Here is a 25,983-nt window from a genome sequence, read left to right on the forward strand (position 1 = left end):
CCTATTCAACACTTAGCAATAACTAGTACATAATAGGTGCTCAATAAATATTTGTTGAATGGCTAAATACGGTCTGTTCTTTTATACCTGTGGGAGACTGAGTAGTAAGAAATGTCTTTAAGAATAGAATTCCAGTGGAACAAAAATATTAATGTACATAATCTCTACCTACTTTTTAAATTTATAACTTGTTACCACACTTGGGCAAGAGGAATAAAGGCTCTTTTGTTACACAAAGGTAAATATTCATGTTATTATAGATGATGTGGGTTTACTGTAATGAATTGTATGACCTTAAATGGGCAATTAGTCTTGCAATGTAATTATATCCCCACCCCCATCAAAAGAACAAACATAGTCCATAGAGTACCTATCTAAAACCAGCATTACTTCTTTTGGTAATGTCTTAACTACCATGTTTCCCCGAAAATAAGACCTAGCCGGACAATCGGCTCTAATGCATCTTTTGGAGCAAAAATTAATAAAATATAATAAGACCAGGTCTTTAAATATAATAAATGTAATATAATATAATACCGGGTCTTATATTAATTTTTGCTCCAAAAGATGCATTAGAGCTGATTGTCCTGCTAGGTCTTATTTTTGGGGAAACGGTATTTAACTTATTAAGTTAACAGTGCCATATGGAAAGATAACTCATTCAGTTATCTAGACATATATTTTATATTTATGTTAGATTAATTAAAAGTTAAACCATGCTAAGTGAAGTAAATCAGAGGACAAATATGATTTTACTTACATCTGGAATCTAAAAAACAAAATAAACAAAAAGAAACTCATAGATACAGACAACAAACTGATGGTTATCAGATGGGAAGTTGCGGGGCTGGATAAAAAGGTGAAGGGACTAAGTAGTACCAATTGGCAGTTAGAAAACAGTCAAAGACAGGGACGTAAAGTATAGCTTTACAAAGTCCAGGAATATAGTCAATAATACTGTAATAACTATACATGGTGTTAGGTAGGTTCAAGACAGATCGGGTGGGATCATTTCATGTTACATTAAATGTCTAACCACTATGCTGAATACCTGAAACTAATGTTAATACTCAATGTCAACTGTCATTGAAAACTTAAAATAAAAAAGTAAAGAGGAAAGAGTTAATCAACTGTAAACGATGAAGGCTTTAAAGAGACATTTTTATAGCAATGTGGGCAACTGGTTATAAATTGCTCTATAATTTTAATAGGATCCCTTGGGATCAAATATATGGTGATGGAAGGAGATCTGACTCTGGGTGGTGAACACACAATGGGATTTATAGATGATGTGGTACAGAATTATACACCTGAAATTATGTAATTTCATTAACAATTGTCACCCCAATAAATAAATTTAAAAAAAAATAGGATCCCATTTTTTCCCTTAAGAAAGGGTACTTTTCATGGTACTTTTTTAAATTGTGATGATGGAGATCAGAATAGACGAAGATGGAGATCAGAATAAAAAAAGAATTAGACTAGCATAGGAAAATCTCAGAATGCATTCCCATACGGTAAAGTTGAGTATATCTTTATGAAACGTGTTTTGGTATACACATAAACTGAGCCACAATGTAAAGCTTAATTTTTATTATAGGTTGCAGTAAGAATGTTTTGAAAAATGTTTTTTATGCTCTTTCAGTAGAACCTGGAACCATCTCTGCAGATGTGGTGACATTCCATTCAGGTACACGTCTTTATCAAGTTCAACTTTCACAAAAAGAATGGCAATCTTATTCTAAACTCTGCCCTTAATGCAGATGATTACACACATAACTAGTTCCTCAGACACTTGTCAAAAAGTGAAACTTGCTACTTAAAACTTATTAAAAAGCACCAATCTGAAGGACTGACTCTCACTGGGCACAATACCACTGGTATTATTAGGGCTGAGCAGTACACAGACAGACGCACACACCTAAGAGCCAGTATCCCACATGACATTCAAATATCATGCCAAACATACATATAAAACTTTTAAAAATCTGTAATATTGAAATGTTTGAGCTTGTATTATCTAACATTATCTAACACCAAGTAATTTTTGCAAAAATGTAATATACTCTGAATTTTCCAGAAATACCACATGAAAATTTAGAAAAGATATACTTTCTATCCGAACTGTTAAGTCTATAGTTCACCATTTCAGAGTAACTTAATAGTTGTTACATTCACACTGAGACTAGTGTAGGTTGAATTATCAGACTACTTCATTATGTAGTTACACTTAGGCTACAGCAATTTTACTAAAAACTACTTCCTTCTAATTTCCCCTCTTATTATCCTATTATTATCATCTCTATTACTCTCTAGTTAAGCAATTTGTTAATATTTTTTTATTTAAAAAAGTGGCTAAGCAATTTGTATTACCAATGAATTTCACTTCAGAATAATAAGCATGTACAATGATACATTTGATTTTACATATGGGCTGTTTTATCTGACAGATTTAAGAACCACTGATTTAAGGATTTATGCACCCCTTACCATCCCCCTAGATCAGAGGCCCTTAATTTGGGAACACAAGGACACTCAGCCTAAAGAATCTATGGCGTGGCTTCAGATCAACAGAATTCCCAAACAGTACATACAATTATATAAATACACACACACACGTATGTATATATATGTGTGTGTGTGTGTGTGTATATATACATACATACATATATATAGTATCAACCACCCTGGAGGGATAAGATAGAAGTTTATTCCATCAAAACTGTTAGATCAAGAGCCATCACATTATACTCTGCGACTGTATGTAATGGGACTGGATTATAAACTTAGATCTCCAAGTAGGGCCGAGACCCCTCCCAATTACATTTATGGAAATGTAATATGCATTACTTCACCGGACTGCACAAACTTTTAACTAACTTGAATAAATTTATATATCTAATAGATGGCAAAACTAGAATCTGAACTCAGATTGTCTGACACCAAAGCATGTGTGTGCTTTTCCGGAGCAGGTGGTTTTTTTCTTTCATCTTACTGTGGAATATCTACTGGATACTGTCTTCCTTCAGCACAGCCTGTTAAATAACTTATAGCAAAAATTATGCCCAACAAATGGCAGTTGCCCACACATAGCATTAGCATTTTTGAATGACTTGCTTTTCCCTTTCAACTGGTCACTAGAATAGGCTTTAAGGAATGCATTTTGCACACTAACCTTACTTTTGGCTTAATCTTTACTCACATTTTCTCCTTGTCTTTATTTTTTTACTTTCTGTAATAAAGGAACAAATAAATGCATAGCACATGTAATACAGGAAATATACTAGGAAGACAATCCTACAGAGTGAGAATAAGCTTTGTTGCACAATTCAGAAACCACTTTGCAATCCTTTTTATAATTGAAAAGACCACTTATCATTTTGATAACAAGTACATACACATAAGCTCCAGTATTTTCCAGTTTGAGAAAGCCCTGGTTACCTTGGCTTTCTTAAGAGCAGTAAAAGAAGTCTTAACTTGCAGATAAACAATGAGCATTTGAGGACATGTGCAAAAGTAGGGAGGTCAGGTATGACATCTTTTAGCATAAGAAGACAAACAATAATGGGGACAAAGGAGAAACCGCAGTGTACTCAGACACTAAGTGGAAGGTCAGAGGAAGAAATAATGGATAATGATGTGAATCACTTAGTTGATTGTATTGATGATAAAACAACCAAGTGGAAATGGGGTTAGGGGGTTACTGAAAGGGAAATGGAAAGAGGATATGGTATGTTTTTTAGCAACACCATCACCACAAAACATTTAGAGTAAGGGGCAGCAAACTTTTTCTATGAAGGGCCAGGTAGTTAATATGTTAGGCTTTGCAGGCCAGTTCCTGTCACAACTAGCCAACTCTGTCACTGCAGCACAAAAAACAGCCATGGACATACGTAAATAAATGGGTGAGGCTATATTTTAATAAAACTTTATTTATAAAACAGAATGCAGGACAAATATGGCCTATGAACTAGAGTTTGCTGACCCTTGATATAGAGGTCTAATAGGCAGGGAGAGGAAGGTCATGGCTTAAGACAGATTTGGAAGTCACTATCACAAACAGTGACATGATGGATAATCTAAGAACAGCAGAGATGGAAGGTACAAACATTTACAGACAGAATAAGTAGCAACACTTTAAAAAAAACATGAAGAGGAGGTAAATAATTAGTCATTTCCCGAAAGGAGAAAAAGTGTGTGAAATAGGAACTTATGATTCCATTAAATATCATTCTGGCTCAATTACAAATGTGTACGAATGCATCAACACTGACAGAACAAGACAATGCAGAGCAGTCAAGCTGGGACAAACCTCATGCCACACGTATCTTACCAAGTCCTCTTAAGTCAAAGAAAATGTCAGGAATCACGCACAAATCATTCACCCAAAACAGAGTCAAAGGTTGAAGACAAAAATAAAGCAAAAAAATAATGCCCTTATAAACAAAACAAGTGCCAAGGTAAACTGGCTACACAGTTATCAAGATGTGTCTGGAAAATGTTCTCATTTCAAAAATTATGAAGTTCATTACGAGGCTTAAAAACAAAACATGGTCCAATATCATTGTATGTGATTCAAGCTTTTTCAATGTTTACAGATGAAATAGAATTACGAGCTTACTGCTTGTCTTTGGGAAAAGTACAATCTAGCAAATAAAACTATTTTACTTGTACTTATTACAATGTTGGCTCATTAAAATAGAGCAATTAAAACCCAATCAAAAAAAATCACGAGGGCCATAACTGTAAAACTTAAAAGTAGAACTGTAGAACACAATTATAAAACTGATTTTAATTCATGTATGTGAATTAAAACAGTCTGGGTGTGGAAACGGTAGAGAGTAAGTGCCACTTAGTACTGCTAGAGAAAAGCTGTTTTCTTTACACATACCAGTAAGTACAGTGCACGCAGATAAGACTACAACATGTACTAGAGGGCTGTAAAGGCAAAAAAAAAAAAGGGAGGGAGGAAAAGAGGAAGGGAGCAAGGGACGGGGGAAGGAGAGGGAAAGGGAAAGACAGGCAGTTCTCCAATAAAGTATGCATTCATGTTAACAGATCACTAGACAATTAAAAAAAAGTTCTATATGTGCTTTGACATGTAAAATATCAACGATTATTAAATGAGAAAACAATGCTAGCAAAATTACATGTCCAAAGAAAAAAGTTATACACACATGCACACACAGATACATCTGGTGTATGCACAGGAAATTTACAGACATTTACAAGAAATTTGAGTGGTACCTTGGAAAAGACTAGGAAATTTTGAAGGAGACAGGAAATTTTCACCTTCTACACTTCTGTAGTGAAAATACAATAAGCATATATATTATGTTTGGTCAAACATTGAAGAAAAAAATCAATCAGTATTTTGGGAAAGTGGCTGAAGAGAGAATTTGCTATCTATAAAACCACACTAAAGCAGATATAATTACATTTACTATTTCCCCATACTCAAAAAGTATGTTAAACAATAAAATTTTTTAAAAGTACAATCACATAATGAAAAAAGAGCCACAAAACTTTACTTGGAAAAATCAAGAGTCCAGTAATATAAAGTAGAAATTAAGTCACGCAAAAACGGTAATTTGCATGTGAGGGTTTGGCTGAGTCCTCCTATAATGTGATCTGTTTACATGCAATGTTAGAGCTCTAAGGGTCTTCAGAGCAAACAACCTCATTTTGTATTTACCTCTAAACGAATCCATAGAAATACAAACCCTAGGACTTCTATTTCAATAACAAAAACTATTTGTAGAACTTTATGGACTTATTTTGAATGTCTGCTTTTAAAAGTTTAGAGCAGGGGCCAGTTCATTTTGTTTTCTGCCCATATCTAGAGCATACCGTGTTTCCCGGAAAATAAGACCGGGTCTTCTATTAATTTTTGCTCCAAAAGACTCATTAGGGCGTATTTTCAAGGGATGTCTTATTTTTTCATGTGCAATAATCTATATTTATTCAGTCATGTTATCTTCTTCTGGAACATTGTCATAACGTTACTAAATGCATCAGTCTAGCTGACGATCTTAACTGGGGCTCATTTTCGGGGGAACACGGTAGTAAATAGAGTTACTCAATACATTATTTTTGGGGGGAGAAGGTAAGAATATGAGTGCATGTGAAATGCAAAACTATGAGGAATTACAGGTTCTAAAGGGGCGAAATTAAAATGTGGAAATTGGTTCAATTGAATTGGAAAAGAGTCACATGATTGCATTCCCACAATTCCATTTTTTTTGCTTCTAGCAGTGGAAGAAACAATCACAAGAATATTAAATTCTAAAACTACCTAAGGTACTAGGAAGGCTGCCTAATGCCAACTTTGCGATTTATAGCAAGCAGGATACCACAGAATGTTACTGAAAGATGCTACAGATAGGACTAAAATTTTGACACCAAGTCCATTAGATGTGAGGAAATGAGAAGTGGAGTGATAACAAACCAGGGATTAATGGGCCATTGAGCTGGCTTTGGCTATTAAGGAAAACAACCTAAGAGTAGTGTTTCTCAAACAAACTGCACTCTGTCAAAAACATACTTTTGTAAATATATTAAAAAAAATAATTTCTAGAAAAATGATCATACTTTAATGTCATAGCAATATAAAATTGCTGTATAAGTTGCTAGACACTCAATTTCTGTATTAGTCTACAGAGACACTGGATAGCACTGACCTATAGTTTTTTAATGTAAATCTGACCTAAAATCCAGAGAGTCTGACTGAATGACAAAATTCAGTTGTTTTCTTCTCCTATGCAATAATGAAGACAATCCATAATAATTAAAAAGTAGCATAGAGACTTGCCATTATCTTGTTTTAATTTTGAAACGTAACACTGCCTTAGTAAATTAAAATTATCCTTTTTAAATGGAAACTTTAGCATTTAAAAATCTCAACTCCTATCAACCTGAAAATTTTATTTTGCCGTATATCTTAGACGATAATAGGATATAGACACTTAAAATTGTTTATGAAAATATTCACTTCACCTATATGCCGATAAACTCCTTTACCTGTCTCCATATTCTCAAAACTACCCCCAAATGATTAGTTTAGTTCATTGCCAACAGAGTGAGCCTAGGGGGACTCTCCATTTATTTTAAGTTTCATTACCTAAGGAAGTAAAATGAAACGTTTATATGCCTAGCCTATAAACTGGCTACAATCAAGTACGATTTACTATATAGCCTATCCGATAGGAGCTACAATATTGAGAGTATAATGTGATTTACAGGACTTCTGGAACCAAATTTCCAGCATTCAAATCCACACTTTGCAACTTATGAGCTGTAAAGTGACTTAAATCCTCAATTTGTTTCTTTATCTGCAAAATGGGGATAATAGCACCTACATCAAAGGATTCTTGTCTAGGTTAAAGTGCATGTAAAGTGCTTAGAACACTGCTGGCAGATAGTAAATACTATGTAAGTGCTATGTAAGTGTTGTCATTATTGAATTCTGACGTAGTATGCCTCAAACCCGTCTGTAGAATTGGGATTAACAATTAAATTGATTAAATGTAATATATCACATCCCCACAATGAACTACTATTCATCTGTTAAAGATTATCTTCTCTATTATGAAAATATATTTATTTATAATATCCTGTTGGGTAGAGAGAAAAAAAGTTAAAAAATCATGTACAGTCTAATCTTACACTTAGAAAAGATGCTAATGAAATTATGAAAAATTGAAAGTCACTGTAATCCTTAAGTGGCATGTGCCAAAAGTGACTCAGGTAATTTATCATTTCTCCCCACCAACTGGGAAAAAGACTTAAAATAAAACATTGTGATTCTAAAATAGCAATGATAAGAATAATCAGAGGCTATAAATTAGGGTTTTTAAAAATTTAGAACTGTGTGCATTTAATGCCTTACACTTCCTTCACCCCCAAAAGCTGATGCTTCTTAAATTGGTCTGCATTTTAGAATTCAGGAAATAGAGCATTCATTTCTAATAGATATACTAACTCCAATCCCACTGACAATACACCACCACCACTTTTAAGCTCTTGAAGTGCTCACGACTACATATATCAACACAGACAATAAATCACCTTAACCAATCACCCAAGCTTAAACAGCAAATATTAGATAAATTGAGATTATAAACACAAGAGGCAATATTTCTAGAACACTGAACAAGAGGAGTTTGTGTATTGAGAGTACTCAGCTGATAGCTTGTGGTACCCTTTAAACTGTTTTAAAATTCTTCAATGAAATCAATACTATTAATTTCATGTTTATTTTTAATAGAATTTTTGTTAAGCTTTTCCGTTTTTAAATGATTGAATTCATATTCACCATTTAAAGACAAATTTTCCTCTCAACTAATGATTTTCAGCCTACCTATAGTTCAGCTTACCCTTTTTTCTATGATAGCTGTATTTCATTTCACGGTATCTGAAATATATAATTATGTATTATAGGCAAAATGTTTTCAAATTTGCTTTCAAATGATGACTACAAAGAGAGATCAACTTTTCAAGTTTACATAAAACCATACTACACCAATTTACTAAGTCTTCATATCTGTTTGTTCCATTCTATTTAGACAGCAACACTAACAAAATTCTTAATGCATATGCCCCTACCAACCTGTATTCTTTCCCTATGCTAATATTTTGACACTTACAAAAGAGCATCTCAATGCAGCAACCAAGTTTTACAACTACTATTCCTACCAATCAAATGGTGATGCACCAAGATCACAATTCTCATAAGTTATAACATATTAAGAGTACATGATTCATCTGACTGAAGGACTATGCCTTACTTTATAAAAAACAAATATAGCGACATCAAATTAATTCCATATATATGCTACCTATTCAATTTATTAAAAATTAATAAACATAATAATCAAACTAGTGCTCCAAACTTATGCTGTTTACGGGGAAGACACTACAAGAGAAGGTACAATAGAGACTGCCTTGCAATAAGAAGTACAAATTCCTTCTAAAGAGATGGAGAAATAAAAGGACAAATCTAGTTGTCTAAAAGACAATTCACTGTACACATTTTATTTACAGTTTTGTACACTGTCTTAATATGAATGGGACCGCTTTTCTATTTGAACCATTTTTTAACCAAAGCAAAATAACCTACGTAATACAAAGTGTTAAAATACAACATAAAGATACAAAAAACAGATATACTAATTCTAATTAGGAATGTAATTATGATGTTACATTTTTTATAATCCACAATTACGTTCAGGAAATCACACAAACATAGATCACTGATTTGAATGAAATGCATAAATTTGTAGCAAAGCTTTGTAGTTATAAAAAAACAAAAAATTACCAAAGAATGCACAAAATTAATGTTTATTCCACCTTTGTGTCATATTCCTGTATCCTTCACCAATGTTACATGAGGAAAAAAACAAAAGCAAAACAAATGAAAAACTGAAATCAGAATCACTAATGTTATCAAGTAGGGAAACAAATAAATTAAAATCTAGCAGCCATCAGCAAGAGTACAGCAAAGACAATGCTGTAAAAAGAAACAAAGAAAATTGCTAGAAAACTGTATGCATTATACTCTTTCAAACCAGCAAAATATGCTCCTGCAAACAACGAAACATAAACAGAATTCTTTTCCTGTAAGGTATAGAATGCAGGTTCTTTTTTAATATTGTGGATGAGTAAAATGTGTTTGTAATGGTAATTCTACTAAGCTATTACAGAGTGGGCCAGGAACATATTTATGGATTCTGGGGATGATGTGTACGGTAATTCTTTGATTGGGAAAGTAGACACTCTAGCCAAAATGTTTTAAAAAATGAACACAGAAGTACAAGACAAAGGCGAATGAGACTTCTCTTATATCTTAGCAACATTTAGATGGAAATCAAATTTAAATGCAGTCCACTCTGCTTTTGAAGAGGCTTTGGTTCAGCTCCCAAATCTCGATTGCTTGACGCAGTCTCCTATGAGAATACTCAGAAGGTGTCTTCTTAAACAACAAACCTATTTTTAGTGGTGGAGCCGCTCTTAGTAGCTGTGTCTGCATGGGACTGATAACCAATTACTATCTTTGGAGGAAGTCCTAACCTTTCCTTGTATACCCTCCTAGAAGAAAAAGAAAAAAAGTGGCCATTAATTTTCATTCTCATTCTCTCTCTTTCTTTCTCTCTCTCTCTCTCACACACGCACACAAAATTCAGTATTAATATACTTTATATTAAAAAAATACTTAAGAGAGTGAAATAGGAAATTACACAACCTTTTCCTTTCAGCAAAATTTACTCTTCATTTTCATAATAATCTTAATCACTTAACCAGTATTTGAAAGGTTACTGTGTATCACGTACTGTGATAATTATTAATAGATCAACAATAGCAAAGCAGAGACAGTTCCTGGACAGTTCATAGTATTTTTGATTATTTGCAAAGAAAGATTCACAAATACATATGGTGCAGCTATAACACATATAATTAAAATCAAAAACAACATCCAATACATGAACATGTCTATTTTAATTCTCTGATCTAAAATGCGACTATTATTTTTATATATAAACCTTAGTAAATACTATTATGTTACCGCACAATTACATTTAGCATACCAGTTACTGACAAGATTGCAGTCACAAAATTAAACACGTTGAAGGCAATCTATGATATTTTCAGGATAATTTAGAACATACATGATTTCTGCCTATATACTAACTCTACAACCTAACTTTCAAATAAGATTTTAGGAACAAAATGTGATGAGTGCCAAAGAGGTTAAGTATAGGAGCTGTGATATTTTATAACAAGGAGGAGCTAATCTCATCTGTAAAATCAAAGAAATTTCCCCTTTAAAAATCATGAAGCCAAAAGTATAATGCTAAGGTAGTGAAGCACATCTGAAGGCTGAGGAACAAAACTAAGGCTGTGTGGCTACAGCTAATAAGGAAAGCAAGCATGAGAGCCAAGACGACAAGGTAAAATTTGGGACATATCACAGAGAGTATCATAGGTGAAGTCAGGAATCTGGTTCTTTATTCTAAGAAAAAAATGGCAAAATTTCAAACATAAACACCAAAATTAGATAAAAATAAAGAATAAACATTTTCATGGAAATAAATTCTCCAATATGACACTAAGACAGTTGTATTCATACTCTACCCTTCAGATTTCACTACTTCCCTCGATTAAGGCATCTAAAAATAATTTTATAACTAAAATTATAACCATTATCATACTTAAATTATGATATAATGCATTCCTTTCAATTATACTTAATCGTTTAAAATGCCAGAAAGCAAGAGCATTGAGCCATGTAACTTGGATGGGTGGGGGAAACAAAAATCTGTCCCTGAAAAACTGAAATAAAATGTTTTATAAAGATTTCAAAACTTTTAATATGGACGCAAATACAAAATGTTCCGATGAAAGAAATTCATATTTAATTTCTTTAACTCATTTTCAAATAAATTTGAATCTCCCACAATAACTTTTGATTCTGACAGAGAGATTAGTAGTATGATGACAAATCAACAGTCAACTCCGTTCTCTTGTAGAAACATTCTGTAGAACAAAACCTGGAAAATCCCCATACCTTTTAAGTTAGAAAGGATTCTTAGGAAAATTTATAATGTCTGAAAAATCTTACACAAAGGGGCAGGCAAATCAGCATTTTATGACCTACGAGCAGTATTTAATTTTAACACAAAATCTGAAATAAAATTCTATTAATGTAAATGTAGTAAAAAGAAAATCCTCGTTAACACTGACTGATGTTTGGACAAAAGAAAAAACAGGCAATTTTTGCAAAGAATAATATTTACCAAAAAAAGTTTAAAGCTTATACATGTGCATTTTAAATATGGACAAAACCAAGATGGTGTCACTTAAATTGCAATAAAAACTTTACGTACAGTGTACACGCATGCACAAAACAGACATGTAATATTCATTGAAAAACGTTCCATTATCATGAGTATTGTACAGTAGCACATTTTGTTTGTTAGCACCTTTTTAAAGCAGAAAAAACTTATATTCTCGTTTGATAAATAAAATGGCTACATGCTAAAATAGGTAAGTGTTTATATAAACAATACAAGGAAAATAATGATCTTGCAAATCCAAGTTATTTCTAAAGCTATAAAGTAATTCTGCATTTAATTATCTTAATGTTTTAAAAGAAATGCATAAACAGCAAAACTTACCCTATATGTGTAACAGCTTCTCTGTTTTCACACTCAGTAGTCCATATTGCTATCTTATCACCTTTAGTTCTAACATTAACAACAGCTCCACATACATCATCACTGTAGTCATCAAAAGATTCTCCAATAAGGCACAGCAGCTTAAAAACAAAACCCAATCCCTAATTACATCCAATAGATTATAAACAGCTTATTCAACTGCAGAGGTCTCTTGTATATTTGTAAATACAAAAAATGGAAAAACGGTTTTTAAATCAAGAGCTGGCTTTCTGAATGTCTACATTATATTTATGTATATAGTGCTTTGTCTTGACTTGTAAAAAAATTCATTGGTTCCTTTGTTTCTTTAATATCAAGAACATTAACAGTTGTTTTAATGCTCTTGGCAAATTGGGCAATTGATATCAGGACACGTATAAAAGGTGAGTTATTTTATTAACATTCACTTTCTATGCTGCTGCTTAGATTAATCACCTTGTTCTCATTTTTCACGAACACTTTGTTTTTTTAATTGCAGTAAATATATGTAACACAAAATTTACCATCGTAACCGTTTTTAAGTGTACAGTTCAGCAGCATGAAGTATATTCACAACGTTGTGCAACCATTACCACTATCCATCTCCAGAACTTCTGGTATCTTGCAAAACTGAAATGGCTTTCTAACGTAGAATTCTAAAATGGCATTTACTGATAATCTCTCAAGAGCAAAATTAAGTCTCTTCTTTACAAAATAATCATTTGCTCAGATATTTATTAATTGTTGAACTTAGTAACTGCTAACTATAAACTAAACACTGTGCCAAGCACTAGAGATGCAAAGAGACTACAATTCCTGTTCCTAAAAGGTTAGGGTTTAGAACCTTTCACTATAGAAAATGCCTATTATCTCATATTCAACGTATGTCTTACAAAGCCAAAAGTTCCAGGTTATGTCACAATAAATATGCTGAATATAAGCTACAATTTCATTGTTTGCTTCATTGATCTAAAAAGTTTGGTATGCTAAGCAATAACCTAAGAGGGTTGTGAAAACATACATTATACAAAATGTGAGGTTCTGTAATTTTGAAGTTAATGAAATGACCAGAATGAGCTTGCTGTGGAAGGTTGAGAGTCAACTGCCAATCACTTTATATCTGATTTGTAATGTGGTGGTGGGGTTTCACTGTACTAGTATGGAAAATATACCGGATTCACATGGTAGAATAAAATGAATTGCTCACTTCGATTTTCTAGAGTGGGTACCCTTATCCCTCATTAAGTAACCAATGTAAAATGTAATGTAGATTAAGTTTTAGTATTCCAAAACTGATAATTTTAAAACCTTACTGTCTCTAGCCAAAAGCGATCGAGGTCACTTCGTCTCTGCTGTTTATTCAATGTAATTAGCCATCGTCCTCCTCGTTTGTTTTTCTCATCTTCCCACATAGGTTCAATACCATCCTACGAGGTTAGAAGACAATATTAGACAGTCTTGTTACTTTAACTTGTGAGATCACTAGAAACAGGAAGCAACACCCTGTCAACTTTTTACTTCATTCCCCATAAAACTGTCACTGACGCAGTGGAAAAAAGCATACAGGAGAACTTAAGGCCAGAGACATGGGATTGCAGAATTAAAGTCCTGACTTAGGTACTTATTAGCTGTCAAAGCTGGAGTTTGATTTAATTTAGAGGTTCTTAAACATTCCAAGTAATGTAGCTTTGAGAAGCTACCTACACTTCTATACGTAGAAAATATATGCAAAATTTATGTACAGCTTATGCAATTTCAGCAAATTAGTGAATGCCCTACCTTCTATCATCTGACAAAAACTATTTATAAATCTCAAGGATCCACATTAAGAATTCCTGACAAACTCTAGACACCAGTCTACTCAAATATATAAAGAGATTGGACTGAAATCAATCATAGTATGTGCCCATTGAGTAATATGCTCATTTAATTTCAATTATTTATAATAAAATAGGACAAAATATATTTATGCTAACGCCTAATAAAGCTAATTTAATTTTTCTTCAAGCATTAGAGCATTAACTATTCTAAATTTGTGGCAAGATTTCTCAATGGGGCCGGCCCAGTGGCTCAGGCAGTTAGAGCTCCATGCTCCTAACTCCGAAGGATTCCCACATGGGCCAGTGGGCTCTCAACCACAAGGTTGCCGGTTCGACTACCGACTCCCGCAAGGGATGGTGGGCTGCGCCCCCTGCAACTAGCAACAGCAACCTGACCTGGAACTGAGCTGCGCCCTCCACGACTAAGACTGAAAGGACAACAACTTGAAGCTGAACAGCACCCTCCACAACTAAGATTGAAAGGTCAAATAACTTGACTTGGAAAAAAGTCCTGGAAATACACACTGTTCCCTAACAAAGTCTTTAAAAAAAAAAAAAAAGGAAAAAAAGAAGATTTTTCAATGAATACCTGAACGGTCTAGTCTTATAAAAAATACGTGAAATCACCAATTAAGCATACCTTAAAAAGTGAGTAGTCACAGCCAGGCATTAAATTACTAGACAACTGGATATGGTTGTACAGACTAGGTAAAAGAAAAGAACAATTATAAACACAGAATATATAACATTGAGTTTAGGTGGTTATATCTATAGTTAGAAAATAAGACAAAAATAATGATTTTTCTATAGTCAATTTCTGAAATGGACTAAACAGATCTTAATAATGGTCAGCTCAAGAATCAACATCTGATGATTTTCAAGAAAATAATTTTAATAATTTTATTGACAAAAATATATTTTGATGTATTAGCTCACTGCATACATAGGTACACTTAAGAAACAGATAGAGGTATGAGGTGGCTTTAGACAGATGAAAAACTTATGTGTCTAATGAGTTTTAAATACACAAAAAGACAAATCAAGAGAAAGCAAGATGAATTTTTTGACCATCAGCACTGCATGACTGAAATAAGCCAACATTATTATCCTTAAAGATATCCAAGAGTGGAACAGACAATGGTTCCCAAATACCACAGACTGTTACTAGTCAGTGAGCATAATAATCATTTGGAGAGCTTTAAAAAACAAACAAAACCACTAGTTCCAGGCCACCCTCCTTCAGATTTTAAACCCTTAAATGAGGGGTGGAACCCTGGAATCTGTATTTCTAAATGTAATGGCGCATTTAACAAAATTGTACTACAGATTGGATGAATCCAAAAGGACTCAATGGTTGTTAACTACTAAATTTGCCAGAAAAAAGTGAGACACTAAGAAGTGACTTAGATATTTACAGAAAGCTGAAGGATTCCTTCATAACTTTAAATTATGGTACGAAAATCTACTACATAATGACATTGCTTACACATAACTGAAGTGTAGGGCAATGTTTTAATTAGAAACACAATTACATAAACTGATGAAAGCCAAACAAACTAATTAAATGCAAATCTGATTCAGTGGGAGAAATGGTTCAAGATTTGCTACTCCTCCATAGACGGGAGACTTTTTGTGTTTTAGAAGACTCTTGAATAAATTAGAGAAGAAACCCACAATGTTTTGACGAAGGACAAAACAGAATAACCCGTTAGACAACCAGACCTATGAATTACTTGGGGCTTAGATGTAGTTCTCTTAAAAAAAAAAAAAAAAAAAAAAAAGTCAATGCTTTCAGTAAAAAGCGACCATTCAAAATGGCTAGCTCACAATTTATAGTTTTAATTATTCTATACTTTTGTTTTCAGTGATTCAAATGTATACTAAATGCATATTATGAGCACAGCACTAGAAATATACAGAAGAATTCTGCTCTGGAGGAAGTATACATATATAAATTTTCTGACCATAACCTGTTCTTTTGTGTGGGCAGAATACATTCAGGGGGTTACATTAAAACATAAGAGGAGCATCAATTATTCAGTATATCTGAGATTCAAAAACATACCAGATGCAACAAATCAGAATATTTCAGATAACTGCTAGATAATTTATAGCTCTTAAAAATGTTTTTAACAAATTTTATCTTCCACGTCTCAGTTTCTCCCTTAAATTTTCAAGTATGACATACTAAATTAACTTTGTTCTTAGAAAATCAATATTCCAAATCTTGCTGAAAGACTACAATTTTATATTGTGTTTTGAAGTCATACAAAGGTTTATGACTCCCAATCTTAACTTTTTACTAAACCTGAAACAAAATCTTGAAAAAAAATTTCAACTGTTCTTGAAGTTGATCACAAAGTATAATGAAATTAATAAAGGATCACTATAGAAACTGTCATCTTTGAGAAACCCTGAATATTGAGCACTTCAGCCTTTGAAATCTCAGAATATCTATAACAAGAAATCCCAGATGTTAACACTGAAAATAATTTGCAGAAATGAGAACCTAACAAAGCTCTGAAATATCATCCAATTATAGGGCAAATGTATCTAGGCAACCAAGAAAGGCGACAAGCTCCAAGAAGTTGTCAAAAGTTCTAGGGGCAATAAAGGATTCTCAAGCGAAGAATATCTCAGGACAAGGAATAGAGAACATGGAGGGCTAAAAGATGACAATTCTGAAGCTTTCTAAAACTAATGAGGAATAATCACCAATACAAATAGTTGTTGAGGAGAGGGACAAACCAAAAGGTAATTTTATAGACGAATATTAACTTTTCATCTTTATCTTCATTTTTTAAATGTGACTTAAAATGAAAAATTACATACTAATAAAACAACAAACATCCTAAAATGAATGGTTACTTACGCCCAAAAGTCTTCAACAGTATCAAACTTAGAGATCAGCCGAAGGTTTGCTTGCCAAGTTTTGCTTTTATCATTTTTAAAAAACCAGAGTGCCCATCTAAAAAATAAAAAGTCAATATGAAAAAATGGTAATATTACATCCACGTTCATTGCAGCATTCTTCACAATAGCCAAAAAGGGGAAGCAACACAAGTGTTCATTGACAGATGAATAATAAAATGTGGTGGAAACATACAGTGTAACTAACATTAATCAGCATTAAAAAGGAAGGAAATTCCGACACTTGCTAAACATGGATGAACCTTGAGGACATTTTAAGAGAAATAAACAAGTCCAAAAAGACAAATACGATTCCTCTTGTATGAGGTACCTAGAGTCGTCAAATTCATAGACAGAAAGCAGAATGGTGGTTGCCAGGTGCATGAGGGAGGGGGAATGGGGAGTTGTTGTTTAACAGGTAGAGTTTTTGTTTTGCAAGATGAAAGGAGTTCCAGAGACTGATTGCACAACCATGTAGATGCGCTTTACTTAACTGTGCACTTAAAAGTTAAAATGGTAAATTTTATGTTTTGTGTATTTTACCAAAATTAAAAGTAAATAAGTAAAAAAAAATAAATGGTAGTTGTTAGGAAAGCGGCAGACAATAAGTAGCGTTCTCTATTTCTTTCATTTAAAATAGGTATGTATTTTGTGCCTAATACATACGATTCTCCAGAGACCCATTGGGGCTCATCCCTCAGGGGAACTTACAGAAATTTAGTAGAGGGATAATTACAGTGTGCTAACTACTACAACAGTCAAGCACAGGTGCTGAAGAAAAACACAGCAAAAGCACTTAACCTGAAAGGAAAATGGGGAACAGCAAAGGTAAGTTTTCAGAGAAACCAAAGAATATGAGCCGAGAGGAAGAAATGGGAGTACTAGAAAAGGGAAAATTATTAAATGTGACTACTCACAAACAAATGGGAAAATAACAAAATAAAGGAATTTATTGAATAATGCTACCACAGATATGTTCTACAACAAGGTGTGTGAGCTTCTGTATATCTGTATATACTTGTTTAAAAAAAAGTTTTACTCTAATACCTTGAAGATAAACTCATGTCACATCAAAGTCATACTTAAATGTTATCATCCCAAGATGATTTACCTTCAGTAGAATTATATTCTCTGAATTATTATACCAAAAGTAATTCAAAAGGAAATTTCATTTTCGTATTGATAAAAATGTTGCCCGAAGACAAGGTTTCCAAATGGACGTAGTTCATTAACTTTATAATTAATACTTGATAATATCAGACAGAAAAATGAGATATATCTTATCATCTACTTGATAATTTTTATTTGCCAATCCACTATCAAAGAAAAAAATATAAAAGGCAAAGACAGAAAATCTATTAAACACACACAAATATTATCCAGCTATAAAAAAGAAGAAAATCTTGCCATTTGCAACAACATGTATCAATCCGAGGGCATTATGCTAAGTGAAGTAAGTCAGACAAATACCGTACAATCTCACATGTGGAATCTTAAAAAAGAGAGAAAGTTCATAGAGAACAGATTGGTGGTTGTGGGAGGGGGCAGTGGAGAAGGTCAAAAGGTACAAACTTCCAGTTATAAAATAAATCATGGGAATGTAATGTACAGCACAGTGACTGTAGTTAATAATACTGTATGGCATATTCGAAAGTTGCTAAGATAACAGACGTTAACAGTTCTCATCACAAGAAAAAAAAATTTTTTGTAACTATGTTTGGTGATAAATGCTAGCTAGACTTACTGTTTTGATCATTTCACAATACATAGAAAATAACAAGTCATCATGTGGTACACCTGAAACTAATACACTAATGTTATATGTCAACCACACCTCAATTTAAAAAATAAAATTAGTTCAGTCTTTTTCTTTATTTCATTCAGCCATTAAACACAAAAACATTTATCCCAAACTAGATGACTAAGCAAAAATGTATAAGAATGCTCCTAATTTTGGAAAATTTGCAAACATCTTAAAGTGACTATCAACAGGGATTCTCAAATCAGCAGTTCTCAAAGTGTAGTTTGCAGACCACTAGGGGACCCCAAGACCCTTTCAGCAGCTCTGATGAGTAAAATCTATTTTTCTAATAATGTGAAAACATTATTTTATTTTCCATTGTGTTGACATTTACACTAATGGTGCAAAAGCAATGACGGTGCTTTAGCAAGAATGATACAGTGGCACCAAATTGTACAAATATGCACTGTAGCCTTTATTATTACCAACTCGCACAGTAACGTCAGTTTCAGTTAAGAATACCATTGAAGAAGCAGTAAAAACCATTGCTTTCATTAAATTTCAATCTGTGTACATACGGTTTTCATATTCTGTACAAAAAATACATCTACTACATACCAAAATACAATTCGTAGGCAATTGCATTTTGAAGTGAACTAGCTACTTTTTTCATGAAATACAAGTTTTACTTGAAAGAATGGCTGGCTGATAAACTATTGTTATTTCTTGAAAAATGAACAGTGTGAGCCTGTTGGTTAAATTTGAGCTTTCAGGAGAAAAATCAGAATTTTGAAAAGCCTTGCATGTGTCACTGAGAGCCTGACAACTTATTAAAATGTAAAGACGTTTCTGATAAGTTTAGAAGTGACATTAATAAATGTTATTGCTTTCACACTGTATAATAAAAAGTGTCAGTATTTGAGAGACCTACATAACTCATTGAACCAATATTTTCCAAATGAACAGTATATTGCAAAATTTTGTTATTGGTAAAAAAAAAAAGTCAATTTCAATTGCAAGATAGACCAATGGATTTTAACGTAACAAAGTAGGAAAAGTTCTTGGATATGGTTTCAGGCTCCACATTGCAACTAACCTGTAACAAATCTAATATCCAAGGAAAACATCCATAATTATTTTGAAAGACTTAAAAGTTTTCCTCCCTTTTTCCAACCAAGTAACTGTGTGAGGTCATATTTTCTTATACTTTGAAACAACTTATTTCCACAGCCTGGATGCAGAAGCAGCTATGAGAATCTAGCCAATTTCTAAGTCAGTCACTTGAAGAGATTCACAAAAATACAAAAATGCTCTTCTTCCCACTACATTTTATTTTGAATAATACTTTTTCATAAACCCATTTAACATGTAATGGATATTATAACTGAACATATAATTTTAGTTTTCTCAGATTTATCTTCTAATATAAAAAATAAAAATAGGTAAAAATCTTCATAACCAAAGCTCTGTGGAATCCTCCATAATTTTTAAGAGTATAAATCAGTCATAAGTCCAAAAAATTTGAGAACTGCTGATTTAAACGAAACAAAATATATTAAAGCAAGAGACTACTATGCAGCTGTTAGGATAATTGTGTGGGTTCTCCTAAGACTGACATGAAACTCAGAAGCCATGAAGGAAAAGTGATATTTGACTACATGATAACAAAAAGCCTCTAAAAAATAAGTCCATAGACAATGTTAAAAAACAAACGATTTTGATAACTCCTTTTCAACCTAATTCCCCTCTTGGATAGGTTAGCATCCATAATATACAATGCTTGGAAATAAATTCCAAAGGATAACCCAAGAGAAACAAAATAGACATAAGAACTAAGCAGACTGTTTAAAAACACAAATGCTCAATACTACATGAAATTGTTTTGAAACTTCAATGAAAGAAATGTAAATTTAAAACAACAATAGTTTTCTCAAATCAGACTAGGACCAATCAAATGGGCAATAATTAGAAAGACTGAGTGTTGGCAAGGACATAAAAACCAGAAACTTTCAAACTGTTAAAAGTTCAAGCCTATCAAGACCGATAATTTGGCAGTATCTTACCCTATATATTGGGCACAAAACATACATTATGGAACTGATTTGTAAATAGAAAAAAAAATCTATATACCTATTTAATGTGAAGCCTGAGAAAAATACATGACTTTATATTAATTTACTACAAGGCAGTAGTTTAAAATAATAATGCAAAATCTGTACATACAGAGTTAATAGTATGGCCATGGTATAAAAAAAAGTATACATATGCACATTAAAAAATTTTAGAAGAATACAAATCAAATTTAACACTGACTACTCGAGGAGCAGAGAAAAGAAAATGGGGAAGAGGATATCTGAGAAAAGCACAGAACTTTTCCTTTATATACTTGTACCCAACTAATTTAATCATTCTTATAATTATTAGAGGCTATTTTCAAGAATGCAAAATAAATTCTGCAGCATTTTTGAAAACTGAGAAAACTACCAAAATCTGAACCATAAAGCATCTCAGAATATTTTTCCAAACGATATTTATAACTTTCTATAAGTAGAATTGGTAGATCTAAGACAGTACAGTATACCAACACTGTGCTTGCCTCGTCCCCTGAACACGTTAAAATTACAACTAAAATAAACAACAACCAACCTGGAGAACCAACTAAAGTCTAGCTAAACAGAAGATTATAACTAAGGATATAAAGAAACCACATCAAAACTGGTAGGAGGGGTGCAGACGTGACACAAGCCAGCTGGAAACTTCTATGTGGCGTTTGAAAACTGAGAGGGCTATCTCCACCACAGAGGTTCCCCCCAGAGGAGTGAAGGACCCTAGCATCACACCAGGCTCCCCAGCCCAGAGTGCTAGTGCTGGGAAGAGGGGCCTCTACAACATCTGCCTGTGAATAACAATGGGGAGTCTGATCATCTGGGCGGGACAGAAGGCTGTGGGAAACCCAGATGTCCTCTTAAAGGGTCCATGCACAGACTCACTTGCTCACAGGCACTAACCCTGGGCTCCAGCAGAGGAACAGTGACTCCAGGGGCATCAGAGATATACAAGGAAAGACTGAGCTGTGTGGCTTCAGGGTGAGAATTCAAGGGATAGTTCCCTTGAATTGTGGGATTTTTCTCCCATGCAGCCAGCAGGCAGGTGCCATCTTTTGTATTGAGCCCTCCCCGCAACGCCATGGCCAAATCTCAGTCTGAGTTGGTCTGGTGAGCTATGCTTGCTCCACCCTGGTGACTCAACGGGACCCCGCCCCACCCAACTCTATTTAACACAGGCTTTATCAGTGGCTGAAGCTTATGGGAGCCAACCGCTGACAGCAAACCTGGACGTGTCCTGGCTTTTTGCAGAGCTACCCCAGGCCTGGCACTGATAGTAGTTGCCCTCAGTTCAAAGCATGGCCTCTCCCAGGAGCCTCCAGGTCCGGCACAGGCAGTGACCAACCGTGGATTGTTTTGTAGTTCCTACCAGGTAGTCCCCCCGCCAGTCACAGGCAGTGGCTGACCTTGGACTGCACTGCAGCCCCTCCTTAGAGGCCTTGAACCAACATACTTGGAGGTGGGCTTCACATCACAGCAGAGAACCACCCATTTAGACCCACAAGAGGCACACATAAAGGGCGATCTCAACAGGCACCAGAGCCTGCTGGGGTAAATCCCACTCTATGGAGTAAGCCCCCTGCATAGTGGCCCATAAGCTGTGATGTAATCAAACCCCACAGCCTCAGGGTCAATCCCACCCACTGATGTGCCAACAGCAAAAAAGGCTCAACTACAACAGAAGAGCACACAACCCACACAAGGGACACTCCTGGAGCACCTGGCACAGGTGACCAGAAAAACTGTTGCCTTACTTCATAAGGCCACCACTAAGACTGGGAGATGTAGCAGATCTGCTTAATACATAGAAACAAACACAGACAGGCATCCAAAATGAGGAAACAAAGGAATATGTCCCAAATTAAAGAACAGGAGAAAACTCCAGAAAAAGAACTGAATGAACTCGAGGCAAGCAACCAACCGGAGACAGAGTTCCAAACAATGGTTATAAGGATACTCAAAGAATTTAGTGAGAACTTCAACAAAGAGATAGTAAGCATAAGAAAGGACATAGAAACCATGAAAGAAAAGCAATCACAAGTGAAGAATACAATAACTGAAATGAAGAATGTACTAGGAGGAATCACCAGCAGATTAGATGAAGCAGGAGGACTGAATCAGTGATTTGGAAGACAAGGTAGCAGAAAATACCCACTTGGAACAGCAAAAAGAGAAAAGAATCCAAAAAACAAGAGGAGAGTTTAAGAGGCCTCTCGGACAACATCAAGCGTCCCGATATTTGTATCAGAAGGAGAAGAGATAGAGCAAAGAATTTAAAACCTATTTGAAGAAATAATGACCAAAAACTTCCTTAACCTGGAAAATGAAATATACATACAAGCCTAGGGAGCACAAAGAGTCCCAAATAAGATGAACCCAAAGAAGCAAAAACCAAGACACATCATAATTAAAGTGCCAAACATTAAAGACAAAGAAAGAATTTTAAAAACAGCAAGAGAAAAGCAGTTAGTTGCCTACAAGGGAGCTCCCACAAGACTGTCAGCTGATTTCTCAACAGAAACTTTGCAGGCCAGAAGGGACTGGCACGAAATATTCAAAGTGATAAAAAGGACCTACAACCAAGATTACTCCACCCAGCAAGGTTATCATTTAGAATCAAAGAAGAAATAAAGAGCTTCCCAGACAAGAAAAAGCTAAAGGAGTTCATCACCACCAAACCACCAGAATCACAAGGAATTTTAGAGGGACTTAACATGGGGAAAAAAAGGTAAAAAATATGAATAATAAAATGATAATGACTGTGTATGTATCAACACTTAGTTTAAATGTGAATAGATTAAATGTTCCAATCAAAAGATAGGGTGGACAAGAAATAGAATGGACAAGAAAACAAGACCCTTATGTATGCTGCCTACAAAGGACTCATTTCAGATCAAAAGGCCCACACAGACCGAAAATAAAGGGATGGAAGAGGAAAAAAAAGCTGGAGTAGCAATACTAACACCAGACAAAACAGACTTTAAAACAAAAGTTATAACAAGAGACAAAGAAGGACCCAATAATCCCACTTCTGGGTATTTATCTGAAGAAACCCAAAACACTACTTCAAGAAGATGTGTGCATCCATATGTTCATTGCAGCACTGTTTATTACAATGGCCAAGACGTGGAGGCAGCCTGCGTGTTTGTTAATGGAAAAATGGAAAAAGACATGGTACATGTATACAGTGGAATATTGCTCAGCCATGGAAAAGAATGGATTCTTGTTATCTGCGGCAGCATGGATGACAAGACTTGGACAAGACTTGGAGGGTACTGTGCTGAGTGTCAGGGAAAGACAAATGCAATGTGATTCTGTTTATATGTGGAATCTAAAGAACAAAATAAACAAACAAAATAGAAATAAACTCACAGAAATAAAACATTTTGATGGTTGTCAGATGGGAGGAGGGCTGTGAGGGCGGGTGAAAAAGGGGAAAGGATTAAGAAGTACAAGTTGGTAGTTACAAAATAGTGATGGGGATGTAAAGTTAAAATATAGAGAACACAGTCAATAACACGGTACTAACTACGTATAGTGCAAGGTGGGTACTAGACTAGTCAGGGGGATCACCTCTTAAATTATACAAACGTCTAACCACTATAAAGGGCAACTGAAAATTAATATAAAATTATATTGAATGTCAATTGTAATTGAAAAATTAAAAAGAGGGGAAGGTGAAGAGCAGTAAGAGATCCAATTTTCCAGGTATAAAACAAGTCAAGGGGATGTAACGTACAGCATGGGGAATACAGTCAATAATATTGTGATAGCATGGTACAGTGTCAGACAGTTGCTGGTCTTATCACCGTGATCAGCTCTTTAGGTATATGAATTTTGAATAACTATGGTGTACCCCTGAAACTGATATAATGTTGTATGTTAGCTATATTTTTTAAGTAAAATCTTTTTTAAAAAGCAGAAGAATACAAAAATTACAGAGAAATTGAAATCCTCAGAGACTTCATTTTAGGATTTAATCAGTTTGTTTTCTGATGGGGACACTTTTCAGAAATCTCAAGATTTCACTCAAGCAATGAGGATTACCTGCCTTTATTACTTCTTCCTACGATAACAGCAACACTAAGAACTGTGTTCACATACAGCCAGAAGGCATACAAAGGTACCACTTTTTAAAGATACCACTGAAAAGAAGAAGAAATACTAAGGATTTTGTTGTTATTGGTTAGGTTGAACTATATGAAATTCCCACTAATCAATTGTTCCACTTAATACCTTTGGTAGTGTTTTCCTAAGAAAGGATTTTACCCTTTATGGAGCATTAGACCTTTGATCTCTCACTCACTAGTTGACAATCCCCATTGGCTAAAGAACTGATATTTTCCTCACTAACGGATATATTAAACCATAGATATCCTATGAAAAAATGACATAAGACGCGTTTGGACTATTATTTCCATAGGTCTATGATAATGAAGAATAGATAAAAAATATCCAGGTTATAAAGGGAACATATACTTTTTAGATAAATGACACTAAACTACAGACAGGCTTATGGAATCTTTAAAATAAATAGAGTAAAAGGTGGGAGTGAGGGAATGAAAGAAATTGAAATACTTAAATACCTTCAGAAGTCAATTCCAATTTACTTTCCTCCAGATTATAATACAATGTTTACGTGTTGCCATTTTCTTCCCACCATCAACTCCCAATGAATTCATGTTAATTTTCATTATATAAACCAGACAGACAATTAAGTAAAAATACAAACATACTGGGAAGGGGTAGGATGACATTGGCGAAAACTCCAGACTCCAAATCTCCTCGCTCTCTCTTTTCTCCTTTATAGTCCAACTTCAAGTTGCCTGTTCTTGCTCTATATATTTTCGTATACTTTCTATTCACCCTTGAAACTACTCCAATCTGTTTCTATTATATACTCTCTATTAAACCTTCTCCTATGTTAGCAAGGACTTTTTTTTTATCATTCAATCCAATGCATATTTGACCTTCTGTGACATATAATTTATGTAGTTCATATGTCTATATCCTTCATGGGCATTCTCCCTCAGAAAAAAAAAAAAATTCCCTATATGCTGATATCCCAAAGCCTCTGTCCTGGGTCAAGTTCACTTCTTAAAAGAACTCATTTATTAATGTGGTTTCAATTACTATCACCAATTACTGATGAATTTCAAACCAATTATCTCAACCAGCTCTCCTGTCTGAGTTCAAGACTCACACATAAAAATGCT

General features: G+C 34.1%; 1 protein-coding gene across 7 annotated transcripts in view; it reads right to left on the reverse strand.

The window, feature by feature from the left end:
- Positions 1–8,237: 8,237 nt before the first annotated feature.
- EIF4E (eukaryotic translation initiation factor 4E) overlaps positions 8,238–25,983 on the reverse strand; it is a 38,680-nt gene continuing 20,934 nt past the window's right edge. For 4 of the 7 annotated variants that reach the window (XM_081046393.1, XM_081046392.1, XM_081046394.1 and 1 more), the window contains 5 exons: positions 16,884–16,979; positions 14,652–14,715; positions 13,505–13,618; positions 12,174–12,313; positions 8,238–10,086 (listed from right to left, as the gene is read on the reverse strand). In XM_081046393.1, coding sequence (XP_080902519.1) covers positions 9,972–10,086; positions 12,174–12,313; positions 13,505–13,618; positions 14,652–14,715; positions 16,884–16,979 — 529 coding nt within the window. In that variant the 3' untranslated portion in view covers positions 8,238–9,971. Of the gene's footprint in view, positions 10,087–12,173; positions 12,314–13,504; positions 13,619–14,651; positions 14,716–16,883; positions 16,980–24,139; positions 24,180–25,983 lie in introns of all 7 variants that reach the window. The other 3 variants (XM_081046398.1, XM_081046396.1, XM_081046397.1) reach the window with 1 other exon arrangement.

This window comes from Rhinolophus hipposideros (genome assembly GCF_964194185.1).
Source record: "Rhinolophus hipposideros genome assembly, chromosome: 1".
NCBI classification, from domain to species: Eukaryota; Metazoa; Chordata; class Mammalia; order Chiroptera; family Rhinolophidae; genus Rhinolophus; species Rhinolophus hipposideros.